This window comes from Orbicella franksi, chromosome 13, assembly GCF_964199315.1.
Source record: "Orbicella franksi chromosome 13, jaOrbFran1.1, whole genome shotgun sequence".
In the NCBI taxonomy this organism is placed as follows: domain Eukaryota; kingdom Metazoa; phylum Cnidaria; class Anthozoa; order Scleractinia; family Merulinidae; genus Orbicella; species Orbicella franksi.
In genome coordinates, this window is record NC_138157.1 from 22925980 (window position 1) to 22953520 (window position 27541).

General features: G+C 43.3%; 1 protein-coding gene and 2 pseudogenes across 2 annotated transcripts; 1 reads left to right on the forward strand and 2 right to left on the reverse strand.

Moving 5' to 3' along the window:
* Positions 1–3552: 3552 nt before the first annotated feature.
* On the forward strand, positions 3553–5362 carry LOC145465117 (P2X purinoceptor 7-like). Its single transcript, XM_081448893.1, has 2 exons — positions 3553–3714; positions 4871–5362. The coding sequence occupies exons 1-2, from the start codon at positions 3553–3555 to the stop codon at positions 5360–5362; spliced, it is 654 nt and encodes a 217-aa protein (XP_081305019.1).
* Positions 5363–5433: 71 nt separating this feature from the next.
* LOC145465886 (uncharacterized) lies at positions 5434–11963 on the reverse strand (annotated as a pseudogene). The gene is made up of 5 exons (XR_014041728.1): positions 10919–11963; positions 10633–10740; positions 10140–10336; positions 6337–6405; positions 5434–5949 (listed from the first exon to the last, which is right to left on the reverse strand). The product of XR_014041728.1 is annotated as an uncharacterized LOC145465886 (transcript).
* An 11419-nt stretch (positions 11964–23382) lies between these two features.
* LOC145465119 (uncharacterized) overlaps positions 23383–27541 on the reverse strand; it is a 16044-nt pseudogene continuing 11885 nt past the window's right edge.

Below are 27541 nucleotides of genomic sequence, written 5' to 3' on the forward strand. Positions count from 1 at the left end.
AGTCGGAAGTCAGAAGTCAGAGGTCGGAAGTCGGAAGTTGGAAGTCGGAACTCAGAGGTCAGAAGTCGGAAGTCGGAACTCAGGAGTCAGAAGTCGGAAGTCGGAAGTCGGAAGTCGGAAGTCGGAAGTCGGAAGTCGGAAGTCGGAAGTCGGAAGTCAGAAGTCAGAAGTCGGAAGTCAGAAGTCAGAAGTCAGAAGTCGGAAGTCGGAAGTCGGAAGTCGGAAGTCGGAAGTCAGAAGTTGGAAGTCGGAACTCAGAAGTCGGAAGTCGGAAGTCCCTTCTCGGCTTTCGTAGTTATTTGACTGAAAGTACCAACCCGTGTCAGCTTTTTGCCCACTGTTTTATACATGTAAGAATCGAAGAAATTGCGCATTGTAGTAACACGACCTAAACGTAGAAAAAGAGGGACACAAACGAAGCCAGGGAAGGCGTTTTTATTTATTTTCCACAATGAAAAATTTGAGCGAAGCAAAAAATGTGAAATTCGAAGCGAGTGAGGCACTATGACACAACATTGTCACTATCAATACAAATATTAACGCGAACCACATTCTGTTATCCCTATATGTTATCTTGTTGAAGAAATTACAACTGCAAAACTTAATGTTTAGATTTATTTATACGCGGATAGCCATTCAAAAGTTGATGGCATTAGTACATCGGCCAAAGCATCCAGCGTGATGAAGTCACATGGAAAACCGGACTTTGAATGTTATAGAAGGTTATTGCGTTCGACGAAGTGGAACGCAAACCTAATTTTGACCTGTGGCTTTCCAGAGTTGGTTTCCCTGTGCACGGTTATAGGCCGAAAACACCACATTCCTGTAAGGACACCAAAATGGCCACCCCGCTTGATTTTTGCAGGGGCATGTCACGGCCAGTAAACTGGTACCGTTTAATGCTAAGACATGTGATAAGACATGTGGCGAACATGTGAGTATGTGAGCAGGCCATGTGAGCTCGTCTTTCCGATGGGTCTTTCTTTGACTTCTTTCCATTCAGTCGTCGTACACTTCGCTATTATGTGGTCTCAGCGTTAGATTTTGGCGAATTTTTAACGCTTCGACGGTAGCATTTATCGAAATCTGAGGGAATTGTCCTTGTTTATTAACACGACTTAGCTTTGCGATGATAACCGTGGGAACAGCTACATTTTGATTGCATTTGTTGATTAGTTCCAGTCGCGACAGATAGCTCAGTCTTTATCCGGTCGAAATTTTATCGTTTGGAATCGGTGGAAAAGTGCTCTGAAGGCAAGATCCATAAGATTACTTTATTCATCAGGGGGAATACTCGAATTAGTCGCACAGAGTTTGTTTACGATAAACGACCACGCGAAACGTGCACACGATTGCAAATGCTAGCTTAATCTCTGGTAATTTAAATATTCTATGAAAGTTGAGAGTCTACGGAGACTGGCGGCGTCACACAACGTATCAACAAATCGTGACCTCTTCACAAGCATGGACTTTGACACTATGCATACATCTATCTGACTGCAAAACCTCGGTTGCTGCTAAAAAAAATTGATTTTACCAATAGACAAAGGTTAAAAGTCAGCTAGTGAAATCATTTATTTACGGTATATATATTAAAGTGAGAGCGTCGAACGCACTCTCGTAATCTCTGATTACTACTAGTAGATAAATAATCAGGTCTGTGGTATATTATTAAACTCTCGACATGGGACCCAAAAAGATAATAGAATCGAGAAGACTACATTTAACCAAATCGGGGAAGAACATGTAGACCGGACTAGACTGAGCGGCGGAAATCAAGCCTCCAGCAAGGAGTAAAACAACAAACCCAGAAAAAAATATATTACCCCCGACCCTCGACCCTCAACATGTTCTTTGGCAGACTTCTAATGTTAAAGAGTCATTATTCGTGCTAAACGCCTGGAAAATTGACCGTGCGCTACACTCAATGCCTCATGACAATTAGAGTATTTAATGCTGCTGATTGAAGTGCAGAATGTGTGCCTTGCTTCTTCTTGTTGAATTTTTTTCTAACTTCCAAAGATTATTATCAACATGAGTAAGGAGATCAAGATTCATTCACTCGCGAGATCATGACTCATTCACGCGCGGACTTCTATGATGCTTCCTCGGGTTTTGGCTTCTGATCCAAAACCGTGCCGTGGCCATTACATTGTGCAATATAGTTGCTATGAAGCCTGATTTGTAGGTTTAAGGAATTAACCTTCCATAACATTAGATGAATCGTAATGAGGACACTATGTTGTAATGTTTGTAATGAATGTGAAGAATGATCATCGCAGTAAATTTTCCAATTTAAGTAATTGGAAAAAAGAAGCCTGAAAAAAATCAGGGCTCCAACGAGATTCGAACCCGTGACCTCTACGATACCGGTGCGATACTCTACCAACTGAGCTATGACGCCACACATTGGGAGCAAGGTCAATTAATTGAGTTCATATCTTCCCGTGAGGAGTGAAATGATGTGAAGTATATATGAAATAATTCATATTTGAACTGCGGTAGTAGAAGAAGATAATTCTTCACATTCATTTACTACCGCAGTTCAAATATGAATTATTTCATATATACTTCACATCAATGTTTGTAATGTGAACAAATTTCATTGTAGCCTACGTAGCAAGCGTTTCCGTAGGGGTTTGGAAGCAAAAAAACACCGAGGAACGGGATTTTCGGTGTTTTGTCTGCGCGGAAAATGGGGCGAGGGCCAAAACAAAGAAAGACGGGGGTGGGAGAGGGGAAGGAAGGAAACGCTTGCAGACAAACCCCTGGATTTTGAAAACCTCCGTTCGCCAGCGAACGGGGCTCGCGATTGGCTGGGCTAGTCCAATATCATTGACATCTGTCGATCAAAGGTATTTTAATACCTTTGAGTGCCAGACAAAAGGGGAAGACGCGTTCGAAGCTACCCAAGGCCGCGCTTCCTTCTTTTTCAATATTATGCCAGCTATTGTACAAACTGCAAGAGAGGAGTTTCATGAAATGTACCTTCAGGATCGGCTCCTCAAAGTACACAGTTTCTCCGTTATTTTTAGCGACAATCGTAAGCACAACCATTTTATATTGTACAAATATAACATATTCAAAATAGACGGGTTCAAAGAATTTTAAAAATGGGCGCAAAGCCCAGATACAAAAGCCAAAGAAGCCGCAGCCAAGACGAGCGCGTGGGCCGCATTCACAAAACAATTCCCGAATGCTGACAAAAACCAATTCGTGGTACAAATAAGTATTGATTAAAAGTGCGACATCACAGCAGAAATGTTTTTCAAAGCAGGAGAGGGGGCGCTTCAAAGCGTGTTTGGCTCGGACAGGCACTTTTGAAGTTAGGCAATGAAAGCCGCGTTTGGTCTGATGGGCGTGGCAGGCTTTTCCCATCAATTGTCGCCCCTGAAAACCAAAAACAGCATTGCCAATCCCAGCCTTAGATTTCACACAAGCAGCGCCAAGCCTTAAGAAAATCTTCAGCGAAGAGATTAAAATCTATGTGAGCTACTTCGTCACATGTCGACTTGTCATACACACGTGCGTGAAGTAAGAGAAGTCTAGAAGATGGACGAAAGCGAAGGAACTTCCGTTAATGTGGCGAATGACAGCGAGGATAGTAAAGTTGGTGAAGGATTGATAAACTTTTACGGGTCTCCAGTAGGTCGTATAGCGGTTTCGCATCGAAGCACCGAGTTACCGGGAACTTCTCGAGAAGGTTCACGTGTGGTGAGTTCCATCGATTTTGGCAATATTTCTAAATGAGTATGTAACACTCATAATTATTCTAATGATTTTGAACAGACTTGCCAGTGCAAAAACACTGGAAAAGTGGGAAATTTCGTGGATGTTTGTCGTGATGCTGGTTTGAGGTGCGCGGCGACTTGTGTATGTGGCAGTTCTGCAAAGCCGTGCAGAAACATATAAGAATCTGTGTCTGCTACCAATTCTCCAGGCAATAGGGAGTTTAAGAAACCACGACCGCGACGCCGAGGACAACGTCGGTTAAAAAATGAACTTATAATTTACCTTAATCTTGCGACACCCTAAAGTCATTTAGTTTGTTTCTCACTGTCCAAATTACCTCGAAACTGAATATGGAACAGCGTTAAATTCGGAAAATAAATTTAAAAAATTAACCGTTGTCGTTCGCGTTCTCCAGGCAACGCAGAATTTGGTCATTTTACGTTGTTGTTTTGCAGTGGACGGCAAAGACGTGTACCAAGAATTACAACGCACGTGCACAGCCATTGTTCTGCTCATTAAACCTTTTGTTTAGCGACGTTCCAGTTGCTGTTGCCGTCGTGGTTTTCTTAAACTGCCTAATACTGCAACAAATCAACGCCCTAGCAGTGCATTCGAAAGGCACCAGTTAGCCCAGGTAAAACGTGTGCCATAATTCCAGTGTACTGGTGTAGCTAGTGTTGTCAAAGTTGTGATGAAAATCCTAATATTGTACTTATATTCCTACTGTCCTTGCACCAGTTTCATAGTCAAGTTTAATAGTTTTTAATACACCTCTTCTAATTTACGGTTTTATGCCGGAAACATTTCGTATCGCGTCTTAAAATTCAATCCCCTTTATAATATTTTATCTTCTTGCTGTCGTTTATAATTTCTCTGAGGTCTTTCCTTGTTGAACGAAAACTTTTATCCTCAAGTTATAATTCCCTTATTATAAATACCACCTTCATTTCATTTTATTTCTGTTCGAGCACCAGTTGCTCAAAAATCTCTCAATACAATAAAGGTAAAACAAAAATGAATTCGTAGCACAAGCCTAAACTATCGCAGCATACAAACCCCTGACCACATAAATTATCTGCTTTGGACTTCACACCAGAGATGCATTTGTCAGGTCTAAAGAACTTTTTTTACTTATCAGGTTTTCATTGAGTCACTGACCGTAGATCATATCAACAGACTTCTGCTTGAAGTGTTATGCACAGGGCGAGGATGTCTTGAATATGCAAGGCAGCTGGTGAATAGCGAGAACCCCGAACCTGACAGACCAATGGGTGAAGATGGCTCACCAGACTGGTGTGTCTGCAATGTCTGTGTTGATATGGCCAGCGAAGAAGAGAACAAATGCTGTGGTAAGAGGTCATGTGTAACCTCATACGAGATGTTCAGGAATGTTGTTTTGGACAGGGAAGTCCTCAGTATAGCTATCAGGGCACGGTGTGACATAAGAGCAGAAAATGCTGACTTTGAAATGAACAGCTATCCTAAGGCTGCATACAGGCAATACATCCTTTGGAAATATGGAAAGTTGGGCAAAGGCAATCGTAGAGTTTGCCCATCTTGTGTTGTTAGACTAGTGAGACAAACACATCCTGCTCCTGATGGGGAATATATGAGATTCAGAACACACTGAACAGCAATAGTTCTTCTGAAGCCCTTATATTCAGGAGTTTTAACAATAAGAAAGATTGTTAGATTAAAGTCTGGTGTCAAATTCAATAGTAAGTGAGAGCTTCATGTATTAAATTCAAGATGTGTACAACAATATTAGGATTAATTTTATTCCTGCATTTTTTTTGCGGTTTCCCCGCACTGAACAAAGTCATTTTGAAGCAAAGAAAATTTCACTTTGGAGAATCCTTGATACCTCTTCTACTGAAACGGGATAGTCTAGCCTGAACTAATTCTGCTGTGCAAGGGGCCTCTTTCATAGCAATAGTGGCTGCCATTCTCTTTGGGTGATTTGGCAGAAATGTTTTATGTCTGACAATTGTTTCAGTGCCAGAAGCCCTCTTCTTAAGGATTTTAGCTGCCATCACTGCCCAGTGTGGGTACTTCTTGGGTTCTTTTACTGGATCCACCCTCCAATTCTTGGACCTCTTACTGTAGGTTTTTTTGTACTGGGCCTGGCCCTTGGAGTCTTCCAAACCAGTTCAGAATAAATGAACATTGTGATCCAATGCTGCCAGAAGAATCGTTGTTATAAAAACATACATGTAGCTGCAGTGTGAAAGAGTGATAAAATTCACTGATGAGAAATGTGAAAAAAGTAATCAAAATCATTGCTATCAGTTCTTTCTATGATAGATAAACACGGGGTACAAGGATTGTTGGAACTGATCTTCACTAATATATTCAAAAATAAGTTACTATGGTCTGTGACTTCTACACTTGTAGTTTCTGACTCTTTTGCTGGCACAGGTTTCACACTCCAGAACATAACAACATTTGCTGGTTATTTACCACACTTTCTACTACCCAGGAAAGAAAAAATGTTAAAACAAATTCACCAATTTTGCCATGAAAGATGCCAACCCTATTGAAGGAAAACATTAGGAGTGCGGACAAATGTACATGTACATGTATATTTTAAATGAGCCAGCTTACCTAAATGCTATCCTCTTCGAAGCATACTTCAGCATCATGGAATTGAAACTTTCGAGTTTACTGGTATGCCTAAGCAAACAATGAGTAGAACAATAAGTACAAAAGTTACTGTTACTAACAAGTTTGTTTAGAATCTAAAGTCTTGCCTGGGATAAAGACAATGTACTTTTGTGTCCTTGTTGTCAGTTCAATGCACACACTAGTGAATAAATTGTTAGTACCAACAAAACTTTTTGTTCATGCTAATTATTTATTCACTACTGTAAATCAGTCTTTACACTGATTTGAGTTTGAGTCACAGAAATGCCAAGAATTGTTAATTTTAATTACAATTTCTTTCATCATCATTTATCCATTCTCCAAGTGGAGAATTGGGTCGTAAGCTCTCTGCCTCCAGGCTGTTCTGTCCTCCGCAGTCGATGCTACTGCTGCCCATGTTCTTAAACCTTCCTTTTCCAGCTCCCTTTCGACAGTCCTTCTCCAAGTCTCGCGCGGTCGACCCCGTTTCCGTTTGCCTTCAGGTACCCATGTGAGAACAATTCGTGGATGTGAGTGGTGATCCATTCTGAGGACGTGACCCAGCCACGTCCATCTCCTCTTTGCCACTGGCTTGCTTATTGTCTCCATTCCTGCTCTTGCTCTAATCTCCTCGTTTGTTATCCGCATTGGCCAGTAGATCTTTAATATCCGACGATGGCTCTTATGTAAGAACGCATCCAGTTTTTCTCATCTGTTTTGGTCATTCGCCAGCATTCACAACCATACAGCAACACCGAGATGACATTAGCTTTGAAAATTTTGATCTTAGTCTTGTAGGTAAATTGACTGTTCTTCCAGATCTTATCTAACTTACTATATGCAGCCCTTGCTTTCTCTAGCCTTGCTTTGATGTCTTCTTCTGTGCCACCTGACTTGCTGATGTATGCACCCAAGTACACAAAACTCTCTACATCTTCAATATCGTGTTCGTCAACCTGAACATTCTCATTGCTGGTCGTGTTCAGTCTGAGGAGTTTTGTCTTTTCAGAGTTGATCTTCAAACCAGTTTTCTTGCTGTTAGTGCTGAGATTTTTCACTTTCTGTTGGATTTGACATTTCGTACTGGATGTAAGAGCAATGTCATCAGCAAAGTCCAAGTCGTCTAACTTGGACCACAATTTCCATTTAATGCCAGTGTTAGCGCCCGTTACTGTTCTTCTCATGATCCAGTCGATCACGAGTAAGAACAGAAACCCTGACATGTTACACCCCTGCTTTACGCCGGACTTCACATCAAACCAGTCCGTTTGACCTGTACCGTCAACAACCGCACATTGGCTGTCATCATACATTACGTTGACCATTCTGGCAAGCTTCGACGGTATCCCATAACTCTCCATGATCTTCCACAAGGTTTTCCTGTGAACGCTGTCAAAAGCCTTTTCGTAGTCGACAAAGCATACATATAAGCTGGAGTTCCATTCCACTGCTTGCTCTACGATGTTCCTGAGAACGAATGTCTGCTCTGTCGTACTCCTTCCTTTCCTGAAACCAGCTTGCTCCTTCCGTAGCTTTGCGTCAACACCACCCGATATTCTTCTGATCAATACCTTGCCCATCACTTTTGCAGCAACAGACATCAGAGTAATTCCCCGCCAGTTTCCACACTTGGTGAGATCCCCTTTTTTGGCAATCTTGACAATGAGACCCTTCCTCCAATCTGCGGGGACAATCTCACTGACCCATATCTCACGGAAAAGGTCGTGAAGTACGTCGACTGTCGTTGTAATGTCAGCCTTGAGCAGTTCAACTGTCACGCAGTCTATGCCAGATGCTTTGCCTGCTTTCATGCTAATGATGGCGCTCCTGATCTCGGCTTTAGTTATGGGGCCTGATGGTATCTCTTCTATAACTTCCATGTTGCTAATCACTTCGGCCTCGCGTTCTGGGTTGGGCCTATTCAGTATTTCAGCAAAGTGCTCTTTCCATCTTTGTTGCACTTCCTCTTCTTTTGTCAACAAATTGCCTTCCTTGTTCCTTACCATGTCAATTTTCTTTGGTGGCTCGCAGCACAGCCTTCTTGTAGCATCGTACACATCTTTCATCTGCCTCTTGTGCTATATTGTTAGCCCACTCTCTCTTATCCTTTCTCAAACTTTTCTTCACTTCTAGATCTTTCTTCCTGTATTCCTGCTGCAGCCTTGCCCTAAGACGTTCCGACCTTGTGCCGGCTAACTTTTGCTTTAGCTGTTTCCTTTCTTCAATTCCCTTCCAGCTTTCTGGGCTGATCCAGCTCTTATTTTTCCTTGTTCTGTAGCCTAGCACATCCTTGGCCGTCTCACAGTAAGTGTCTTTGATCTTTTTCGAGCTTTTTCTCTACTTCGTTATCACGTGCTACTTCGCCCTCCTCTTCCTGTCCAGTATTTACGTCACAATCATCTTCTAGCAGTAAACAGATGAACCTGTTCTTTAGTTCCAACTGAAATTGCTTCCTAATTTCAGGAACATTCAGCTTACCGGTCTCGTATCTTCTGACTTGTACTGCTCTCCTGCCTGTTCTGTTAAGCTTAAGCAGTGTCTTAGCAATCACAAGGCTGTGGTCACTTGCACAGTCTGCACCCCTGTACACCCTTACATCCTGTACTGATCGTTTAAAATTGGATCTAACGGCCACGTGATCGATCTGGTTGTGATATTGGCCATTTGGTGAAGTCCACGTGTATCTGTGTATTTCTTTGTGCGGGAACATAGTCGATGCAATAGCAAGATTGTTCAGTGCACAGAAAGACACAAAACGCTCCCCTTTGTCGCTCCTCTCCCCTGTCAAACCAAACTTTCCTACAATGCCTTCCTCTCCAAGTTGTTGGTCACCCACTTTTGCATTCCAGTCGCCTATGACCAAGAGCATGTCGTGCCTCGGCACTTCATCCACGATCTTTTGTAACTGTTCATAGAAGTCGTCCTTCACATCATCATCTGCCTCGGTTGGGGCATAGACCTGGATGACTGTTGTCTTGATGAAGCGTGAGAAGAAGCGAGCTTCTACGATGCGGTCACTTATCGGTCTCCAGCTGTCTAAGCACTGGGCGACTTTCTTTGACATGATTATTGCGACCACACTCTGATGTACATCGTCGTCCCTGCCTGAGTATATGATGGTTTCGCCTGTTCGTGCTTTCAAACGTCCAAATCCCGACCACCTGCATTCACTTATCCCTAATATACCAATGCCATAACGAGTCATCTCAGCTGTGATCTGGGCTGTTTTTCCTACCGAGAACATAGTTCTCACATTCCAACATCCCACCTTTACTTTAGTTTTGGGGTTTGCCAACGAGCTGTTCGGAGAATGGGCCCCCTTTCGGCTTTCACCCATAGTCGTCATACTTCCGTCGACCCAGCTAATAAAGGCATCGTCTGGGGTCCGGCATGTCGTTGTACTACACCCATTGTAGCCTGTATACCTCGACATTCCAGTTTCCGTAATCACAATGTTTTATGGGGTGAGGTGATTGGCCTCACGCCCAACCCCCAACCTGGAGGGCCAGGGTTTTTCTGTCGGGGTTTTCCTTCCTTTAGTCACAGATTCCGGTTATTTGAAGGTGCCGAACACTCGCCTTTTGCCACTGTCGCTCAGCTGCTAGCTACTGCTAGCATTACCAGCGGCTACGAAAACGAGGACGTGCGACATATGACTTCGCTGGCAGAGCCTATATTAGACGGAAAGGCATTTCTCAGCATTTACGGGGAGAGCATTGGTGACCCTTGCTAACCCCACTGGGACCTTATACCAGCGCTTAGCCCCCTACAATTTCTTTACTTACCTAAATTTCACATAAAATGCCAATGTTTTGAGCCGAGCACGATCCATAACAATGTCATGTACAGCCTTGTGTGACTTTGAGTCCATTTCAAGGAAGGTCTTCCCCTCTTCAGTTGAAACAAGGGGACCATGTGAGCATTCTCCTTCAACCCACTCATGCTCCCCACACACATGATGTATGACACCGAGCCACATGTCCTAAACAAAACCAAACAGCATATAGCTAAAAAACTGTAAAAAAAAAAACAGTCACAGTCTACCCACTTGTTCACATGTAGATGTGCATGTTGTAGTTTAAATTTGTCTTTGGTTTGAACTTTTAAACATGCAAATCAAATTATTAACCATTAAGATTTGTAACAATTTATACCTGGATATAAAATGCTACCATTTCCTATACAAGGAAAAGTACTATCTTTTGCTCGGATGGAAGTATGTCAGTGTTTTCTCTAATAAGTACATTCAGGGAGACATTGAATATACTCGACACTTACCCTGAGGGTTTCTTCATCGCCATCACACTGCTCTGCACAGTGCCAAAAGTGGTTCCTAATGGGTTCAATCCACTGACTTATACCATCGCACCCTCGCACTTTAGCAGCCTACAATAAGAATTCCACATAATAAGTAGCATGCAATGTTTGAGTCAATGTGATATGATTGGCTATATTTTCTATGGCATGGTATAAATATATATACATATATAACTATTTAAGGGAAGGCCATTATAAGCTGTTATCAGCTTCATATACTATTGTATCATAAGTTTGCAGTACTCACAGCACTCAGTTTGGCAGTCAATTTACATGACGTGCCACATGTCCAAAGAGTGGAATAGATCCTCAAGATGGCTTGGATTTTGCTCTGAATCAGAATTGCTCACAGTCACAATCACAATTGCTCTGAATCAGAATTGCTCGCAATCAGATGTAAGTAGTGCTCCATTATGGTATAAACACAATACTTAGCACTGTGCCCTGGTGAATCATTTCTCCCATCACCAGCCAAAGCCAACTCTTCACCTTTAAAGACCTCCCGCATCTTCTCTTTCATTGCTTCCCACAGTTCCTTTACAACTGGGGTCACACACATCGTCTGAATTCGAGAAAATGTACTTTCTGACAAAAACCGCACATTCAAAAACTTCATAAGCATGCTTAGCTTATCAAAGTCGTTCCCTGAGACACCAATTGAGGCAGCAAGAAGAACTGTAGCTGAATAGACCTTTTGGCCTCTTTTAACACCAAGCACAGCAGAAGACTCCCACATGCCATTATGTCCCTCAGTACATTTCCAGCTAACAATCAATACACCCCCTTCAGATTATGTATTGACCACAGAACACTGTCCAACACAACCCTTAATTTGACAGTTTCTCTCAAATAAATTGAGAATCTCCTGCACCTCAGAAACAATTCTCCCCGTATGAAAATGTGACAAAAATTCATCAAGATCACTGTCCATGTTGCACACCTCTTTCATAACATCATCTACTTTTTTCTGAAGCATTTCCATATTATTCTGAGGAGTGTTTTCATCAGTTGTAACAGCAGCATCTGGAATACCACGAGTGGAGGTACAAGATTGAACAATCTGCTGCTGAGGCTGTACTTCAGGTTCACCAGCTGTGGCTATAACAGGGTTGGAGCTAGATGATTGAATACTATGCAGCTGAAGTATTATTTCAGGTTCAACAGCTGTAGCTACTACAAATCCATTTGCTTCAGCTTCACCATGGTTGAGACAGAGGTCTTTATCACTGAATGTAGAGTGTGTCTCTAAGTTGATGTAATGACAATTTGGATCCTCTTCCTCCTCCTCCTCCTCCTCCTCCTCACTGTCCAAGTAACTGCTCAAAATTGTACTCAAAGTCACACTTAGGTCAGTGCTTTGGTCTTTCTCTGGGCTGAAAATAGAAAAAATTATATCACTGCTGACATGTTCATATTTGACACTATTCTAAACATTTCATTGCTTCAGCAGATTAGCCAACACTGCAACAGCAGCCACATGTAAAATCTGTACCGTATGCATAATTTTACATGCACTGTTCTAGACAAGAATGCAAACTTCAATCAACTGTTAAATAATCAATTGCAACTTATGATAAATTATTAGGGCTAAATGTCAAATGCATCACTTCCCCTTTTCAAAGATGTATAATACATGTACTTAGCTACAAAATGAAGCTTGTTTACATCCCAGCTTTGGTCAATGAATGTACCATATGCTGAACTTACAAAGGCTGGCTGAATGACACAAGTGAAGGGTCCTCCTCTCTGATGTAGTTATCGTCCACTTTCACATGAACTGATGAAAATGACAGAAAAAGTCACAAATTATTTCACTAAAATCAATAGAAGAATCATGACAACAGAATACTGTAAAGGCCCATGAAGTTACTTAAGGAAAAGTAGCACGAGGTATTTTCCAGAAGTCACAAATAAATAGACAAGCTGGTAAGATTTTGTACTATCCTTTGCATAGTCATGAATAGAATGTGGGCCTCAAAAATGTCCGCAGCTTTACAATTAAGTGCAAGGTTATACAGAAATCTTGCTGACAACCCTGCACTAGTGCTTCATACACCTTACAAGGTCAAGCCTACTTCCTTTGTGCACCATTCTGTGACTTGCCTTTCTAAGCTTTTGTCAAAAATGGCGTGCACAAACAGTGGGCTCACCTGCATGTATTCAATTGATATACTGTAGATGTTGTAAACAAAGGAGACAATTAAATATTATTGACAAAAATATGTATGAATACACACCTTTCATCGTCAATACTACAGGTAGTTTCAGAGTGCTCAGATTCTGACAGAGGGCTGTCCTTGAAAGGATTTCGCTTCAGTGAAGCAAACGAAGGATTTATGGTGGCTGCCTTTTCCCAGGAGGTGGTAAGGTTCCACATGGAGGTTTGCCTCGAGTCATTCACTTGAGGACTAGCTACTGTGGAGCCAGTGACATTACCCTCAATAGTACTAATAAAATATGAAGGTGGAGAACTATTTAAAGACTATTATTCTTACTACCATAAAGGGCAAATATTGCATGCTTGTTTTAGACTTGAAAAAATAGGATCAGGCAGAAAAATTGTCACATTTTCTTATGACCACCTGAAACTCTCATAAAAGGCAGAATGAAGTGCAAAAGTAATACCATCACACAAAAACTGCACAGACTGAAAGGAAAAAATTAAACTTATGGGTAATAGATTTCCAATATATGCAAAGAATATACATTTTAAAACACTAACATACCTTTCAGCAAGAGTGTGCCTTGCTTGTGAACGTGTCTTTGGCAGAGGAGTTGACTCAAATAAAGGTCTCTTATCTGATGAAGAATGATGAATCAATAGGCAAATATTATGCTACCCAACGTATTATGACAAACGCTGGTTGCTGCCAGACGGGATCCACACAGAGCCGATTGAATTCCGCATGGCATAAGCAGGCAGAAGCTGTGTGTTTGGCGGGACAACCAAAAGCTTGCCATGTACAAACCTCAGCATAGGGCTATCATGCAAATAATATTAAACAGGCTCATCAGGCTGGGTCACAGCCCTTTCAAGGTTGTGGTTGTGGACCGGGTCTGTGGCTCTTTGAAACCCCCCTTCTAGCTCACCGGGCTGGTAGAGAAAGTGAGCATTCACGTTGGAGGGAAGCTTTTTTTCATTCACACCAACAGACCTTGAATAAGGAGTGGAGGGTTGGGAGGTGACAGACTTCTCTTTGATAGCATCAGCCGGCTTTTTGCCAGTCAGGCGAGTGACTTCTTTGTTCAGAGCGGCAACAACGTCGGGGAGCCTTGTGACCCATGCGGTTGACCACTGGCCAGAAGGCAGTAGCATTTCCACGGCATACTGATAGCCGAACAAGCGCTCGGCCAGCGTGCGGTTGAAATGCTCATCGATGGCTTGGTCTCAGTGAATTTCAGCATGCCCACAGCAGATATAGGTTGTGTGGTTTTCCATTTCTTTGGTCACGCTTCCCATGAACTTGCGCCCAGGATTGACCTGCAGCATGTGCAGCCAAGCCAAAGGGCTGTGCCTGTAAATTGACTGGAAAGCTTTTGCAACCTCAGCAGAGTCTTTCGAGGTCAGAGGCTTGGTTTTTTTTTGTAGCGGCTGGCAACGTCAACAACGGCCAGTGCATATTTGTAAATTTTGCACCGTGCGGGAGCTTGTTGTGAGGCAGAAAAAGAAGGTCCACTTGGTGGACCGTGTTAGGCGTCGCTACGTTGAATTTGGGACAAGGAATGTAGCGCAGCACGGGGAGATAGATCTGTCAGAGAGCCTGTTTGATGAGCCACTGCTTGGTGGTTTCTTCACTAGTGGATGCAGCATCCGCTAATTTTTTGAAGGCAGCAATGCCTTTCCAGTAGCCCATGAGGCTGTAGTAGACTTTTGCGAGCTGCTTTTCAGTGTCCATATTGTAACACCAGTAGTGCCGTTTTAAAATACAAGCATTTTCAAAGAAGAGGAAAAGCCGCGTAGCCGAGAGTGAGCGCGCTGCCGCCCACAAAAAGCAACTCGCCTTGCTTGTGCTGCTCACTGGGTTGATAAAAGTCAACGAATTGAGGTTCTTTGGGTGGTGTGATTTGCTTCTCTAGGTGGGCCAGGTTATAGAGTTTACATGCGTAATCGGTGTTCGTGAAGTTCTGCTTCGCTTGTTGTTTGATTTCTCTGTGGGTTTGAATCCAACCAAGAAGCTTCGTGCACTCACACATGTATCTGGCCATAGTGGCCTGATAATCTTTAAGGGCTTTCTTGTGCCACTTTTTCTTTCTCTGCTGTCACCAGACAAATATTTGGCAAGATAGTTCCCGCCAGTGAAAGTAGCGGCATTAAGAATAGCACCTCCGACCATCATCACAATGCTAGCCATCATTAAAAACACATATTTTTAATTGTTGTTCGTTACACAGAGGTCAGAAGAATCTTTTTGTCTTCGAGGTACTCTTTTACCGCGACACTGCCCGCCAGGAGAGCTGTGAATTTTGCATAGTTCATGCTGCTGCTGCTCGGGTCAGCAGTGAAGTTCTCTTTCACCACCTTTTTCGCAATCCAGCCGATGCCGGTGGCTAAGCCAGTACGAACGGCCACATCCAAAAACGTTTTGACGAGCTTGTTTTCAGACATCTGTTCTTCGAACATATATGGCGCATTTTTTATTTTTTAAAATAAAAAAACAATGGCCAGCCTCATGTGGAAGAAATCAGGAATCTGCTGCAGGCTGCGGTAAAACCTCTTCTTCCGAAGTGAACAGCACAGAAATAAGATGGCGGACAGTTTTGAAAACTTTTTTGTTGAAGTTAATCCAAAGCAGCCCTATTCCAAAAAAAGGTAGCAGTGCTGATAAAAGCCTGTTGGACGTCAACTTTTGGTTTCATTTTTAATGAATGAGAGAAAAGTTTAATTGATTTTTCAATCCATAGGGCGGAGGCCTTTTCTTTGAATTGGCTGCTGCCTTGCCCAGCCGGGGGCATTTCATTTGTGTCAACACTTGCTTGCATCGAAGGAGGAGGGGCTGGCTGTGGACTGGTGCTGAAAACTTTTTTATCTCTTCGCGTTTGTCGTAGGTCCAATGATTGAAGCTAGAATGCTGATGACACTGAGCCATTGAGTTGTGAGAACGTTTTTTCTAGCTTCGCTTGGAGCTTCACATGACTCTTCGCGTGACTCTTCGAGTCTGGGTGAGGCCGCAGTAAGCCTATTATTTGCAATGATGACAGCAGCTTCAGCCACAGCTTTTTTTCTGTACTTCGCGCACCTGTCTTGTTTTCTCAGCAATGGTTTTGCCCGCAGCCACCCGCTTGGGGTTTTTCACCGGCTGTGGCTTGGTGGTTGGTATTTTTGAAGTCACCTGCGGCTGCGGTGAGGCTGCAGCTGCAGTTTGAGTGAATCTGCCATTACTTTAGTGAACAAAAAATAACTAATTGAGGAATTGCTAGCCAATGCTGACCAATTCAGCAGTTTGCTCAACAACTTCATCAACACCATTTAAGTGGATACCTGTCTGCATCATGGGTTGCGGCCTTGCAATCTTGCAATCTGCTGCTTGAGGCCATCTTGGAAAAGCTCGCCCGCATATTCTTCAAAGATGGCCTTCGTGGTCTTGGTTGAAGGGTTGTAAAACAGCACGAGCGCTGCCACATTTTCACAGAAAGGCTTCACAATGCTGGAGAGCTGCCGAGCCAGCACCCGCACGCTGATGTTCGTGGGGCACGCAGAGAAGCCAAGCTTGACAAGCTCACCAGTCCGCCCTTTTGCGTCTTTGGAGACCACACAGTCATCAAGGACTATCAGCGTGTTTGTGCCTTCAAAATACAAGCTCGCCTCTTTTAGCCAAAGTTCCACTTCGTGCTGATGATGACATACAACCACGGGTCTCTCAGCAAAGCAGTGAAGTGTCTTGTTATAAGCAAACGTCGGGCAGATGAGCACGATGTAATCAGACCTGCCACAAAAAGGGCTGCAGAGCTGGTTCATGAAGAACTGCGTTTTCCCTGAGTTGGTAGGCCCCACGATGAGCGCGTTGAAGGGGATGTTGCCAGGGTCCATATGAGCAGGATTCAAAACTGCACAGAATCTAGCTGGCTGACCATGTTAAACTGGGAGTAAGAGATCACGAAGACGTGGCAGTCCACATTGGCCGAGCCGGTGCCAGACCACTGCAGCTCCAGCTGGATTCCACTGGTGGTGTTCACCAGGCGCGTGCTGTTGCCATGCATTGTGTGGTCTGCCATAGAGCGCAGATCGATCAGAACCCCGAACTTATTGTCCATGTAGAACTTTTTCAGATTCATGTGTTCAGTTTTATTTTTTTCACAAAGATGCAGCTGGCCTCTTCCCACATGTCATTACTTTCGATGCCGTTGTTTTACAGCATGTTGGGAGAGCCATTGACCGTGACACCGACTTCGGTCAGGTGGGGCAAGATGTATTTTACGGAATCCCACGTGCCCGAGGTGTACGGTTCCATGAACAGCAGGAGGGCTTTTATCGACCTGCTTTGGGCGTTAACTTTGATGTTCAGCTGCGTGTCAGTGTCTTTTGAAGGGTATCAGTTTATGGTGTAACACATGATCTTAACCAAACTGCTTGCCACTTGTGTACATGCTGCACGTCTCGTCTGCCAGTGGCAGGCTGTGGATCATTTCGTACTCTAGCTGGATGTTGGTCAGCTTGTATTTTCGCTTGGTTGGATCCGAGCCTTTGACCACCTGCGAAGTCAGCGCAAGCGTGACTTCGAACATGAGGTCACTGTAAAGCGCCCAAGGGTAGAAAACGCCGTGGTCGGACAAGATCTCATGGTCCAGCCTGATGCGGTATTTGGTCCCGCAGATGGTGGTCAGCGCGTTTTCGGCGGCGACTCCCGAGGTTTTGTCGCCTGCATTTGAGGGTATCTTGCATTAGTCTTCGCTTTGGATCCCCTCAAGCAACATGTTGTTGTGCTGTTCCTGCGAAAGGAACAGGTCTTCGAAGATTTTGAAGATTTCATAATCAACCGTTCCTTGTAGGACAATGCCTGCAAACTTCACAACCGTCTGGTCAACCAGTGCCCGTGTGACGTTCTGAACAAGGAAGTTGTTGTCGTGGCCATCAGAAGGGTCTATGTCAAAGTGCAGCGAGAGCGAGCCAGGCAACAAAACCTCATTTTCATGCAGCTTAGGTACTAAAACATGCAGCGTATTGCCGGGGCTGGCTTCAGTGCTTTCAAAGGTGATGCGCTTGACTGCACGTGGGGCCTTCATGGCACGTAAGGTCTTTTTGGTGTGATTTGGGGGAAGGTTCTCTGGCACAGACATTTCTTCTTCAAACTGCTTCGACTTGTCGAAGCAAGTATAACAAACTGAGATTATTTTCTAATTTAAAAGCATTATTGAAATATACTTGAAGAGCAAAAATGGCAGAAGGCGGCATCGGCGATTTTGGTTACGAGGATTCTGTCCTTGGCCATCGGCTTGACCACGATGATGATGATGACGATGATGAACAAGAGGTCAATAATAAAACGCAGTTCTTTTTGCCGGGCTTGGCGTCCACTCCCTACGATGGCAAAGAAATGCAAACTAGCCAACACGAGAAGACCTGGCTGCCTGATGACTTTACTCCTTTGTATGAAGAAACCCCTTTGTTAGGCGTGCAATCTGAAAGCCAAAGCTTGTGGGAAGCTTTAATGAGGGTGTTTCCTGAGGCAAGCGCAACATATCTGGAATCTTCTTACACCATGACCGGCCGACTACAAGTCAAAATGTTGGGCATTGGCAAAAAATTTTATACCTTGTTCACACGAGATAGGACAGGTAAAGAACAGCTGAACCCCTCACTTACAAAAGAAATGAAAAAATGAGAGCATAAGAAATGATGCACAAGCTTTAAAGGACCACACTCAACCAAAATGCATTGCGGACGAGCACTGCACTGGCGGCATTTTCTGTAATACAGATAAGACGTATTTCCCGATTGTGTTCAATCATCAGACTGTATCATTGCAATCCGCAGAGACAGGCTGCTGTAGATGCCTCCTCGATGTTTTTTTAGAATTTATAGTTTGTACTCTGCGTATATTTGGTAGTTTTCCTTTGCCATTTACGAACGTGAAGCGTCCAAACAGGACATCCGCTGCGTAAAGAAAGTCACCGTGTTGCATGGCTTACAATTTCTACGCGAAAGTTGTGGAACGAACGTAAAAGAAATCTAGGATTTACGGATAAATCCAGTAGTGAATTCGCAGAGGCCCTGCTTCATGGTATTGTACTAGGGGAAGGAAAAAAAGCAACAAGTCGATCGGAATCCAGCAGCCATAATAATCAACAAACTGGTCAAGGAAGGAAACGTGGAACAAATGTGGTCAATGTTAGCCGGCTTCCGTGTAAGTCGAATTATTTTGTTTACGATATTGTTTGTTGTTGGATGCATTGAAAGCTGCATGTATATACAAAACATATAGGCTTAAGTTATTACTAAATACTATTATGCTACCCAACGCTCTAGCACTTTGATGAGCTTGCCGTACGCGCTGTTGCCGAGCAGCTTAAACACCTCGGCCAGCAGAGCCTTGCTCCTGTCTACATCTTTGGTGCAGCATGCCTCCGTCACCTACTCCACGAGCCAGGTGAAGATCTTCGTTGCCTGATAGTCGATCGTGCTGTGCACAGATGTGATGACCGCCCCATGGGCTATGTACCAGCGTAATAGCGAGCCATATAGCAGCAGCTTTTGCGCCATGTAATCTTTCATGTTCAAACTTCATCCACAGCTTTTTTGGGATTTCAATGTCTACTTGCGCGAATCCAAACCACTTTCCGGCTTTCAAGCATTCTGTAAAGATCAGCGGATAGTCGTAAGGCACAACCTTTTCCTTTCCCGAGGATATGTCTCTCCACATTGTCCACAGATAGGGCGCGTTGGCGTCGTAGCCGATAATGCGCTCACAGTCTCGCGGGCGCGTGTACCAGTGTGGTCTGACGCGCGTCACGCCAGCTTCATGATATTACATGAAGACCAGGCTTTGCCCACCTACCACGGCGTCTTTCAACATTCCATAAGCTTCTTTACACGGGCTGTACAGTTGAGTGCCATGCTCTATCGTGCCTCTCAGGAGGTAATGCAAGCTCACCCTTGGCAGGCTGACCGTGTCTTTGAAGATGTCGATGCCTTTGGCTGTGTAGAATGCACGCATCTTTTCCAAGGCTTCTAACCCCGGCGCCACATCACGGTCAATGTAATATCTCAGCCAATCGGCATGCATGATTTCAGATCAGCATGGCTTTTATCCACTTTCGTAGCTGGTGCCCGGCCTGAGGTAGTTGATGATGTCTACAAAGCGAAAGCCGCTGGTCTTCATGAACATCATTGTATTCGCCTTTTTCAGCACCTGCACCTTGGCTGTCATGTCGGCCAGCAGCTTGACAAAATGTTCTTTGATTAGGATCAGGTCATAATGCCTGCAGTTAAAACCGAGCACTGGCGCTTGGTCACACCATTCTGCCATCCGCCTGCGCACCTTTCCTGGCAACAGGGCACTGTCTTCCGGCATGAATTCTGCTCTGACCTGGGTTCGGATGTCTGCCCCACGCCTCTAGCTCTGCCACGAACCTCTTGATGAGCTCTTTTTTGTTTGCATCGCAGACGCGCGTGGGCACGCATTCCAGCCCGTCGCCAATGCTCACGTTTTCATACCTGAGCGCATCTGTGACCTCCTTTTTCTGCACTTTGTTGAAGTACGATTCAAAATCATACAAGACCGTGTGCGGATAGGCTCGCCTTTCTTGGATTGGCAGGGCCTCGTGTGTTTTTTGGTCGTACTCTCATTTCTCGATGACGCCGTATCTGGCTTCTCTCAAGGCGTGCATCCTTGCTGCTTTTGTAAGGAAGTGGTTTTCGGGTTTGGCCGTGATTGACAATTTGTTCCTGGCTGTTTGGAAAACAGCGCCGGTAGCCGTACCAATGACAGTCACGGTATTGGAACAACGTCTTTGTTTTTGGGTCATAACCGTCAACCGGTGTCCCCTCAATCCACCGCTCACTGCCATGGCCGCATAATGTGTGGGAAATATGCCGCCCCAGCTGCTTGCTTGCTTGCTCTAGCCAGCGGACCGATGAAGCCAAGGTCCAGCCTCTGGCCGCAGGTTTGCTGTAGAAAACTCTCTCATAACCCTTCTGCGGGGCTTCGGCTCTCTTGTTGGGGCAATCGATCACTGTTCTCCCTTGCGTGCAGCTTGTCTGAAGGGTTTCTTCTCAGATGCCACAAAATTTCTCCGTTTTCCTGGCGCTCTGGCTAATATACTCTGATGCCAAGCCAAGCTGACAACTGTTTCCCTTGATTGAGGTTTGTCTCAACCTTGTCCAATTCATCGAGAAGTTTTTGAGATATCGTTTGGTGCTGTTTTGAGTTTAAGAAACACTGCGCTAGCTCTCTTGCCGCTTTTGTGCACCGATCGACGCACGCCCCCTGATACACAGCAATGCAGCACCACAGACACAAGTTGTCATCAAACGTACCCAGTGCTACCATTTGGTGGCCGTGAGCAAGGTTGCGCAGCTAGTCTGGATACGGCCCTGTGCCTAACATTGGCTGCCTGTCGAGCACGACCTTCACTTGGATGTTGGAAAGCTCAACAAACGTCCATTTGGTATTTGGCCGCTCGATATTGTCAGGGTTTAACCGCTGGTTTTCCTCACCATTCACCAATTTTTCCGTTTCAGCAAAGCTGTTTATCCAAGGCGAGCCCTTTCGCTGTTTATAATAAACCATTTTCAAATCTGTTTTGGTTTCTACTATTACATACACATAGATATAACGAATATAGAATGCCGAGTGAAAGCATTGCCTCAACTTTGCCATGGCAGAAGGCGTGTTATTTGTGCCCAACCTCATGTCAAAGGTCCATCTGATAAACCTGCTGCCTTTCTTTTCGTTTCCCATCCCCTCTTCCAGCCCCTCGCATGTGACATACACCTCAACAACAATCTCATCCTGAAAGTCAAGAAGCGCCGGCTGTTTGGGGTGCGCCTTTTTTCGCCCAGTCTTAACAAACTTTTTCTTGTGACATGTGACATACATCTCTGATACCAAGGTAGGCCAATTGTTCAATGGGCTATGGCGTGTCGAAGTGGGCTTGGCGCGGCGCCCTTAAGTAGTAGGAGTATTTGGCAAATACTGGCAGGGCTGCTTGACGAAACGAGGCGAGGCAAGGCGAGACGGGCCGAGTAGGCCTGTCGGTATTTGTGGAATACTCCTACTATGGGAGCTAACTGCAAATAACCACCTTTGATTTTTGTCTTCGGTGCGGATTAGAACAACAGTAGTTTCCCACTTACATAATATTTCAGAATCCTTGTAGAGAGAGCAAAAATGTGAACTGATACTGCCAAACCAGTAGTTTATTTGCTGGAGGAGATTTGAAAGGATTTAAAGTGCCTATGAAGTAAAAAATAATTGCTGCTTATTTGAAAGGCTTTTCAAAGTAAAAAAGAATGGCGTTTCGCTTTTTTTCTTTTTTCGTTTTAGAGATATTTACGTTTTTGGATTATGCAAATGAGGAAATTGATGACGTCATAGGTGGTTCCACTTGAACAGTAAAACACTGAATCAAGAATATCTCTAGGAATATTGGAGCAGTGTTCTTCAAACTTGGCACCACAAATGTGCATCACAAAAGAAAGAGAATGACACTTTCTGTGTTGTTGCCATGGCAACACGTTTGGCTCCAGTCTCTTTCTGTGAAAAACCAAATATGCCAATTTGCGACCCTTCAAAAAGGGACAGAGGGTCTTGCTCGGAACACACTTGATTTCCATATTATCTTAACTCTCCCCATTAGATTGTTGGGAGTAGATGATCCTTTTTTAAGATAAAATCTGGTAATGTTCGTTTTAATTGAAACAGGACCAGGGGCATGACTGTTGTCATGGCAACGGCACAACGGGTGTCATTTTGTTTCTTTTGTGATATACATTTCTGGTGCCAAGTTTCAAGAACACTGCTTTAATATTTCTAGAGATATTCTTGATTGAGTGTTGAACTGTTTTAGTGGAACCACCTATGACGTCATCACTTATAATACAAAAACGTGAATATCTCTAAAACGAAAAAAGATATTCCAGAAAGGAAAACGCCATTCTTCTTTACTTTGGAAAGCCTTTCAAATCAGCAGAAATTATTTTTTACTTCATCGGCACTTTAAGCTTCAAATTATTTAATGAAGTGATTTTACTAAAAACCTCTCTGGCTGAGCCAAGGTGAACGCGGACACCAAGACGAATTAAATTGGACGCTCTGTCGACCCTACTACGTTTTAAAAACAATACGTTCTCACAAACTCGTCAAACTCTTCGTATCCACTCCACCATTTCCGCAGCGTTTTTGTAATCCACATCAAAACGCTCAAAAATGCTATTACCCAATACAGCCGTCACTTTCGAATCCGCATACATATGAATGACTACAGTGATTAAAAACCCGTTATAGTGTGCACAGCACCTGGAACTCGAGAACAAACATATCCTGCGAAAACAGGAAACTATTACAAGCGAATACGCTCTCAATCTATTAAAAGGTTTTGACCACCAAAAATGTGAATGTTGAAGTATATACGGTATAGCCTAAAGGGCTACAAAAATTAGACAAATAGAATACTTGTGCTGGTGACCAACAATCTAAAAACTTCAGAGCCAGGTGGCCCCAAAGTCAAGCCATGTGCAGCATGTGTGATCGCATGTTGCTCCATTTGTACGTGATTTTGCCATGCGGAAAACAAAGCTGCGCATTGACCTCTATAGATATATTTCATTAACTCTTGTGTAAGATCGTTCATGTTCCTTGCAATTTCATGAGTAGGTAAAGCACTTTTTACAATGCGTGCATGAACACGGCTTCACTCCAGTGAGAGTTCGTTCATGTTGCTTGCAATGGGATGAGTTGTTAAAGCACTTTTTACAATGCGTGCATGAATACGCCTTCAATCCAGTGTGAGTTCGTTCATGTTGCTTGCAATGCTATGAGTTGTTAAAGCACTTTTTGTAATGCGTGCATGAATACGGCTTCACTGCAGTGTGAGTTCGTCCATGTTGCTTGCAATACGATAAGTTGTTAAAGCACTTTTTACAATGTCTGCATGAATGCAGCTTCACTCCAGTATGAGTTCGTTCATGTTGCTTGCAATGGGATAAGTTGTTAAAGCACTTTTTACAATGCCTGCATGAATGCGGCTTCACTCCAGTGTGAGTTCGTTCATGTTGCTTGCAATGGGATGAGTTGTTAAAGCACTTTTTACAATGCGTGCATGAATACGCCTTCAATCCAGTGTGAGTTCGTTCATGTTGCTTGCAATGGGATGAGTTGTTAAAGCACTTTTTACGATGCCTGCATGAATGCGGCTTCACTCCAGTGTGAGTTCGTTCATGTTGCTTGCAATGGGATGAGTTGTTAAAGCACTTTTTACAATGCGTGCATGAATGCGGCTTCACTTCAGTGTGAGTTCGTTCATGTTGCTTGCAATGGGATGAGTTGTTAAAGCACTTTTTAGAATGCGTGCAGGAATGCGGCTTCACTCCAGTTTGAGTTCGCTCATGTTGCTTGCAATGTGATGAGTTGTTAAAGCACTTTTTACAATGGGTGCATGTTACTTGCAACTTGCTAATTGGCTAAAGCCGTTATTACAATGCTTGCATAAATACGTCTTCTCTCCAGTGTGAGTTCGTTCATGTTGGTTGCAATGTGACGACCGGCTAAAGCACTTTTCACAAAACTTGCATGTATACGGTTTCTCTCCTGTGTGAGTTCGTTCATGTGTCTTGCAATCTGATGACCGACTAAAGCACTTTTTACAATGCTGGCATGAATACGGCTTCACTACTGTGGGAGTTAGTTCGTGGTCCTTTAAGCCGATAAATGGTCAAACAACTGGCCACAATACTTGCATTCGTGTGCCTTTTTTCGGATCTTTGTTGCCATATTAATGACAGCAGGTTTTGATTGGCTGAAATTCTATGCCGCCCTACGTCCAGCTTGTTTCTTTGCTAATCCAGACAGTCGACTTGATTCCCTTTCAAAGCACGTTGTCAGCTTTTCCATCAAGACTGATGTCTCTACCGTATATTCCTAACGAAATGATCAAACTTGTCAGACAATTTCAGATAGTGCAGAGTTTAATATTTAGCTCAGGCATAGTAGTCACACAGGTCCTCATCCCTACCCGGCTCACTCATGGTTCGTATTTACCTTGGTACCAAGAGCTTTTCCCCTTGCAGAATACGAACGGACAGACACCTTGATAAGACACAATCAACAATATCTTAAAATTATTGTTTGCAAAGACAGCTTCCAAATTTTGCTCTGGTATTTGCGTCGATTTTGGTTCATTTCAAATTTAGTAATACGTTGAAGTAGCAAAGGTGACAATTTTACTTTTCAGTCCAACGTCTGTATTTTCATATTTTCGTTTTCCTCGCAAAGGTATGTAACATGAAGCGCTTATTTTCGCAAAAACACATGGAACATGTGCTTTTCTTTAACTGCTGGAGATAAATGGGGGAAAGTCAAATATCTTATAACAGAATGGAAGAGGAACGAAGATTATATGCTACATCGGTGAACGAGACCCTTCAGAGAGTGATTAAATTAAATTGCGCTTTCATTACGTGCCACAGAGTCTGCAGCAATATTTGAACACTTTCCTAGTTTGTTTTGTCACAAATTTACAGTTTGACAAGTTTTAATGCCACTAAACCAGGAAAGTTTCGGTTGGGTATGAACTTTTTCGTCTCTTTCACGAAGAAAATTAAAAGAAAAATAAGCAAACTGCTAGGGAGAAGTAAAACGTTTCCATTCTTAATTTGAATCCTGGCAAACACACAAGTGTAGTTTGATAACAGCAGATGATATTTGTTGAACCGAGCTGGGGGTAATTCTGAAAGATACGCCGTCACAGTAGCGTTCTTTGCACTAAAAAGGGAGAGGTGACGTTACCCGAAAAATCACTGCTGTCCTCGGTCATATCACATAACCTGTAAAAGCCCACGTGGCTTTGGGGATTAAAACAGAGGGTATCAAGCTAACGACGCTAGAGCGTATGCGTCTTACATGTTGGGTTCTACCACAACACGTTTGTGTCATGTGATCTCGAATGAAATCTAATATATAGTAGACACGCTAACTAATCTACGCATGCATTTACAAAAATGGTTTTGTTCTAAAGAAAATAGAACCACCAGGAAAGCGAGAGGTTTTCCAAAAACAAATATACAGCTTTACTACAGAGCAAGCCAGGCATTACACGTTTTTATAAAGTGCACACAGGCACCTACCAATCCTTAACCATTTAATTGCCTCAAGACTAATTAATTAATTAGTTGATATGAAATAATTAAACATCACAAATTACACCTTAGTGCGTTATTCCCTTAGTTATTTAGCGGACGTCAGCCCCACAAACCATCCTAGTATGTAGTTCACTCTGCACTAACAATTATCATATTAGGCTTTGTTACTTGCCGGGGAGCCCAGGGTGAGCCCGTATCACATGTTGATTAATGAACATGTTTTCGGAGGCGTTCCTAGGCATTTTTCCTTAATGGTCTTTAGTATCATTCTTAGAGTGCCTCAATCAATCAATCAATCAATCAATCAATCAATCAATCAATCAATCAATCAACTTTATTTAGAGAGGGTGACACATGACAGTATTTAACAAATAAAGAAGCCTCGACTGTGCTCTGTTCTGTTGTAAAGCACTTAGGAAGCGGTAGAGCACGAAAGAAGTGTAGGGGAAAACACGAGACGTAGTTGAGTGTTTTTTCCCTACTTCTTGAGCGGCTTAGAATGCAATTCCTGTCAGCACCCATAGCGCCTCATGTGAATCAGTCATGCAGAGAAATGACAAGGCTAATTTTCGAAGTAAACTTAGGATAAGGGACTGGCCAAAAAGTAAGAGGAGTGGACCAAAGGACTTGAAAATGTGGTATGTAAAGAAACAAAAGAGGACTGAGAGTTTTTTGTTTTTACACAATAACAAAAACGGCTTGATGATCTTGAAGCGTACAAAATTAAAATTAAATGTCTGGCCAACTGTTCCAGTGGTTCAAGACTTTGAATATTTGTCATAAAATAGGATGCCCACCCCCATGAGTAGCTGAAAATTGAACAACCCACGCCGTACCAACGGCTAAAAAACTGATGACCCACCCCCTCTCTACTCCGGCGCAATCCCCCCTCCTCTCCCAAGACTTTTTGACCAGTCCCGGAACACATAGAAGATAATTATTCTGCCCAGCGCTTTGAAAATGCCTTCCAAAGAGACCTCTCTCGATTCAAATGATGCGGCAGTTCCGAAGAAGCAGCTTTTATCGCCGTGGACCTGCAAACCTTGGAAAATATTACACAGAACTTTGAAAATAAATATTCAAAAGTCTGCAACGGGATTTTTCGGAGCGAAAGTTCTATAAAAATTAAAAACGAGAAACAAATGTTTTAGCTGTCCGGCGCTTTGAAATGTCTTTAGAAAGAGATGCTTTTCGCTTCAACGCGGTGAGTACTTTCTTTCGAGTAGATTTGAAATACGAGTCCTTGTGATCATGGCGCTTCGTGTTTTAAAAATCATTCATGCACGGAAATGACACGACTTTCATTTTAACTTCGGAGAAGAACCTATAAGATAATTTTTCTGCCCAGCGCTTTAAAAATGATTTCCGATGCTAACAGTGCGGTAGTTTAAAAAAAAAAACTAACTCATCTTTTTCTCTTAACCCGCTCAGTAGATTTTCAATTTGGGATTTAGCTGGACGCGACCCGTTGGGCGTTGGCTGCGCGATCATGTGACCGCGACTAAAAATAACTAACAACATGACGCGAAGTTTAAAATACATTGAAAAAGATTATCATGGGGCACGGGGATGTTT

What these genes read in the sequence shown, in the direction of transcription:
- LOC145465117 (XM_081448893.1), top strand. Translation starts at nt 3,553, where the DNA reads ATGGACGAAAGCGAAGGAACTTCCGTTAATGTGGCGAATGACAGCGAG. An exon ending in CTCGAGAAGGTTCACGTGTG is followed by an intron (nt 3,715 to 4,870) that starts GTGAGTTCCATC and finishes TTTACTTATCAG; the next exon opens with GTTTTCATTGAGTCACTGAC.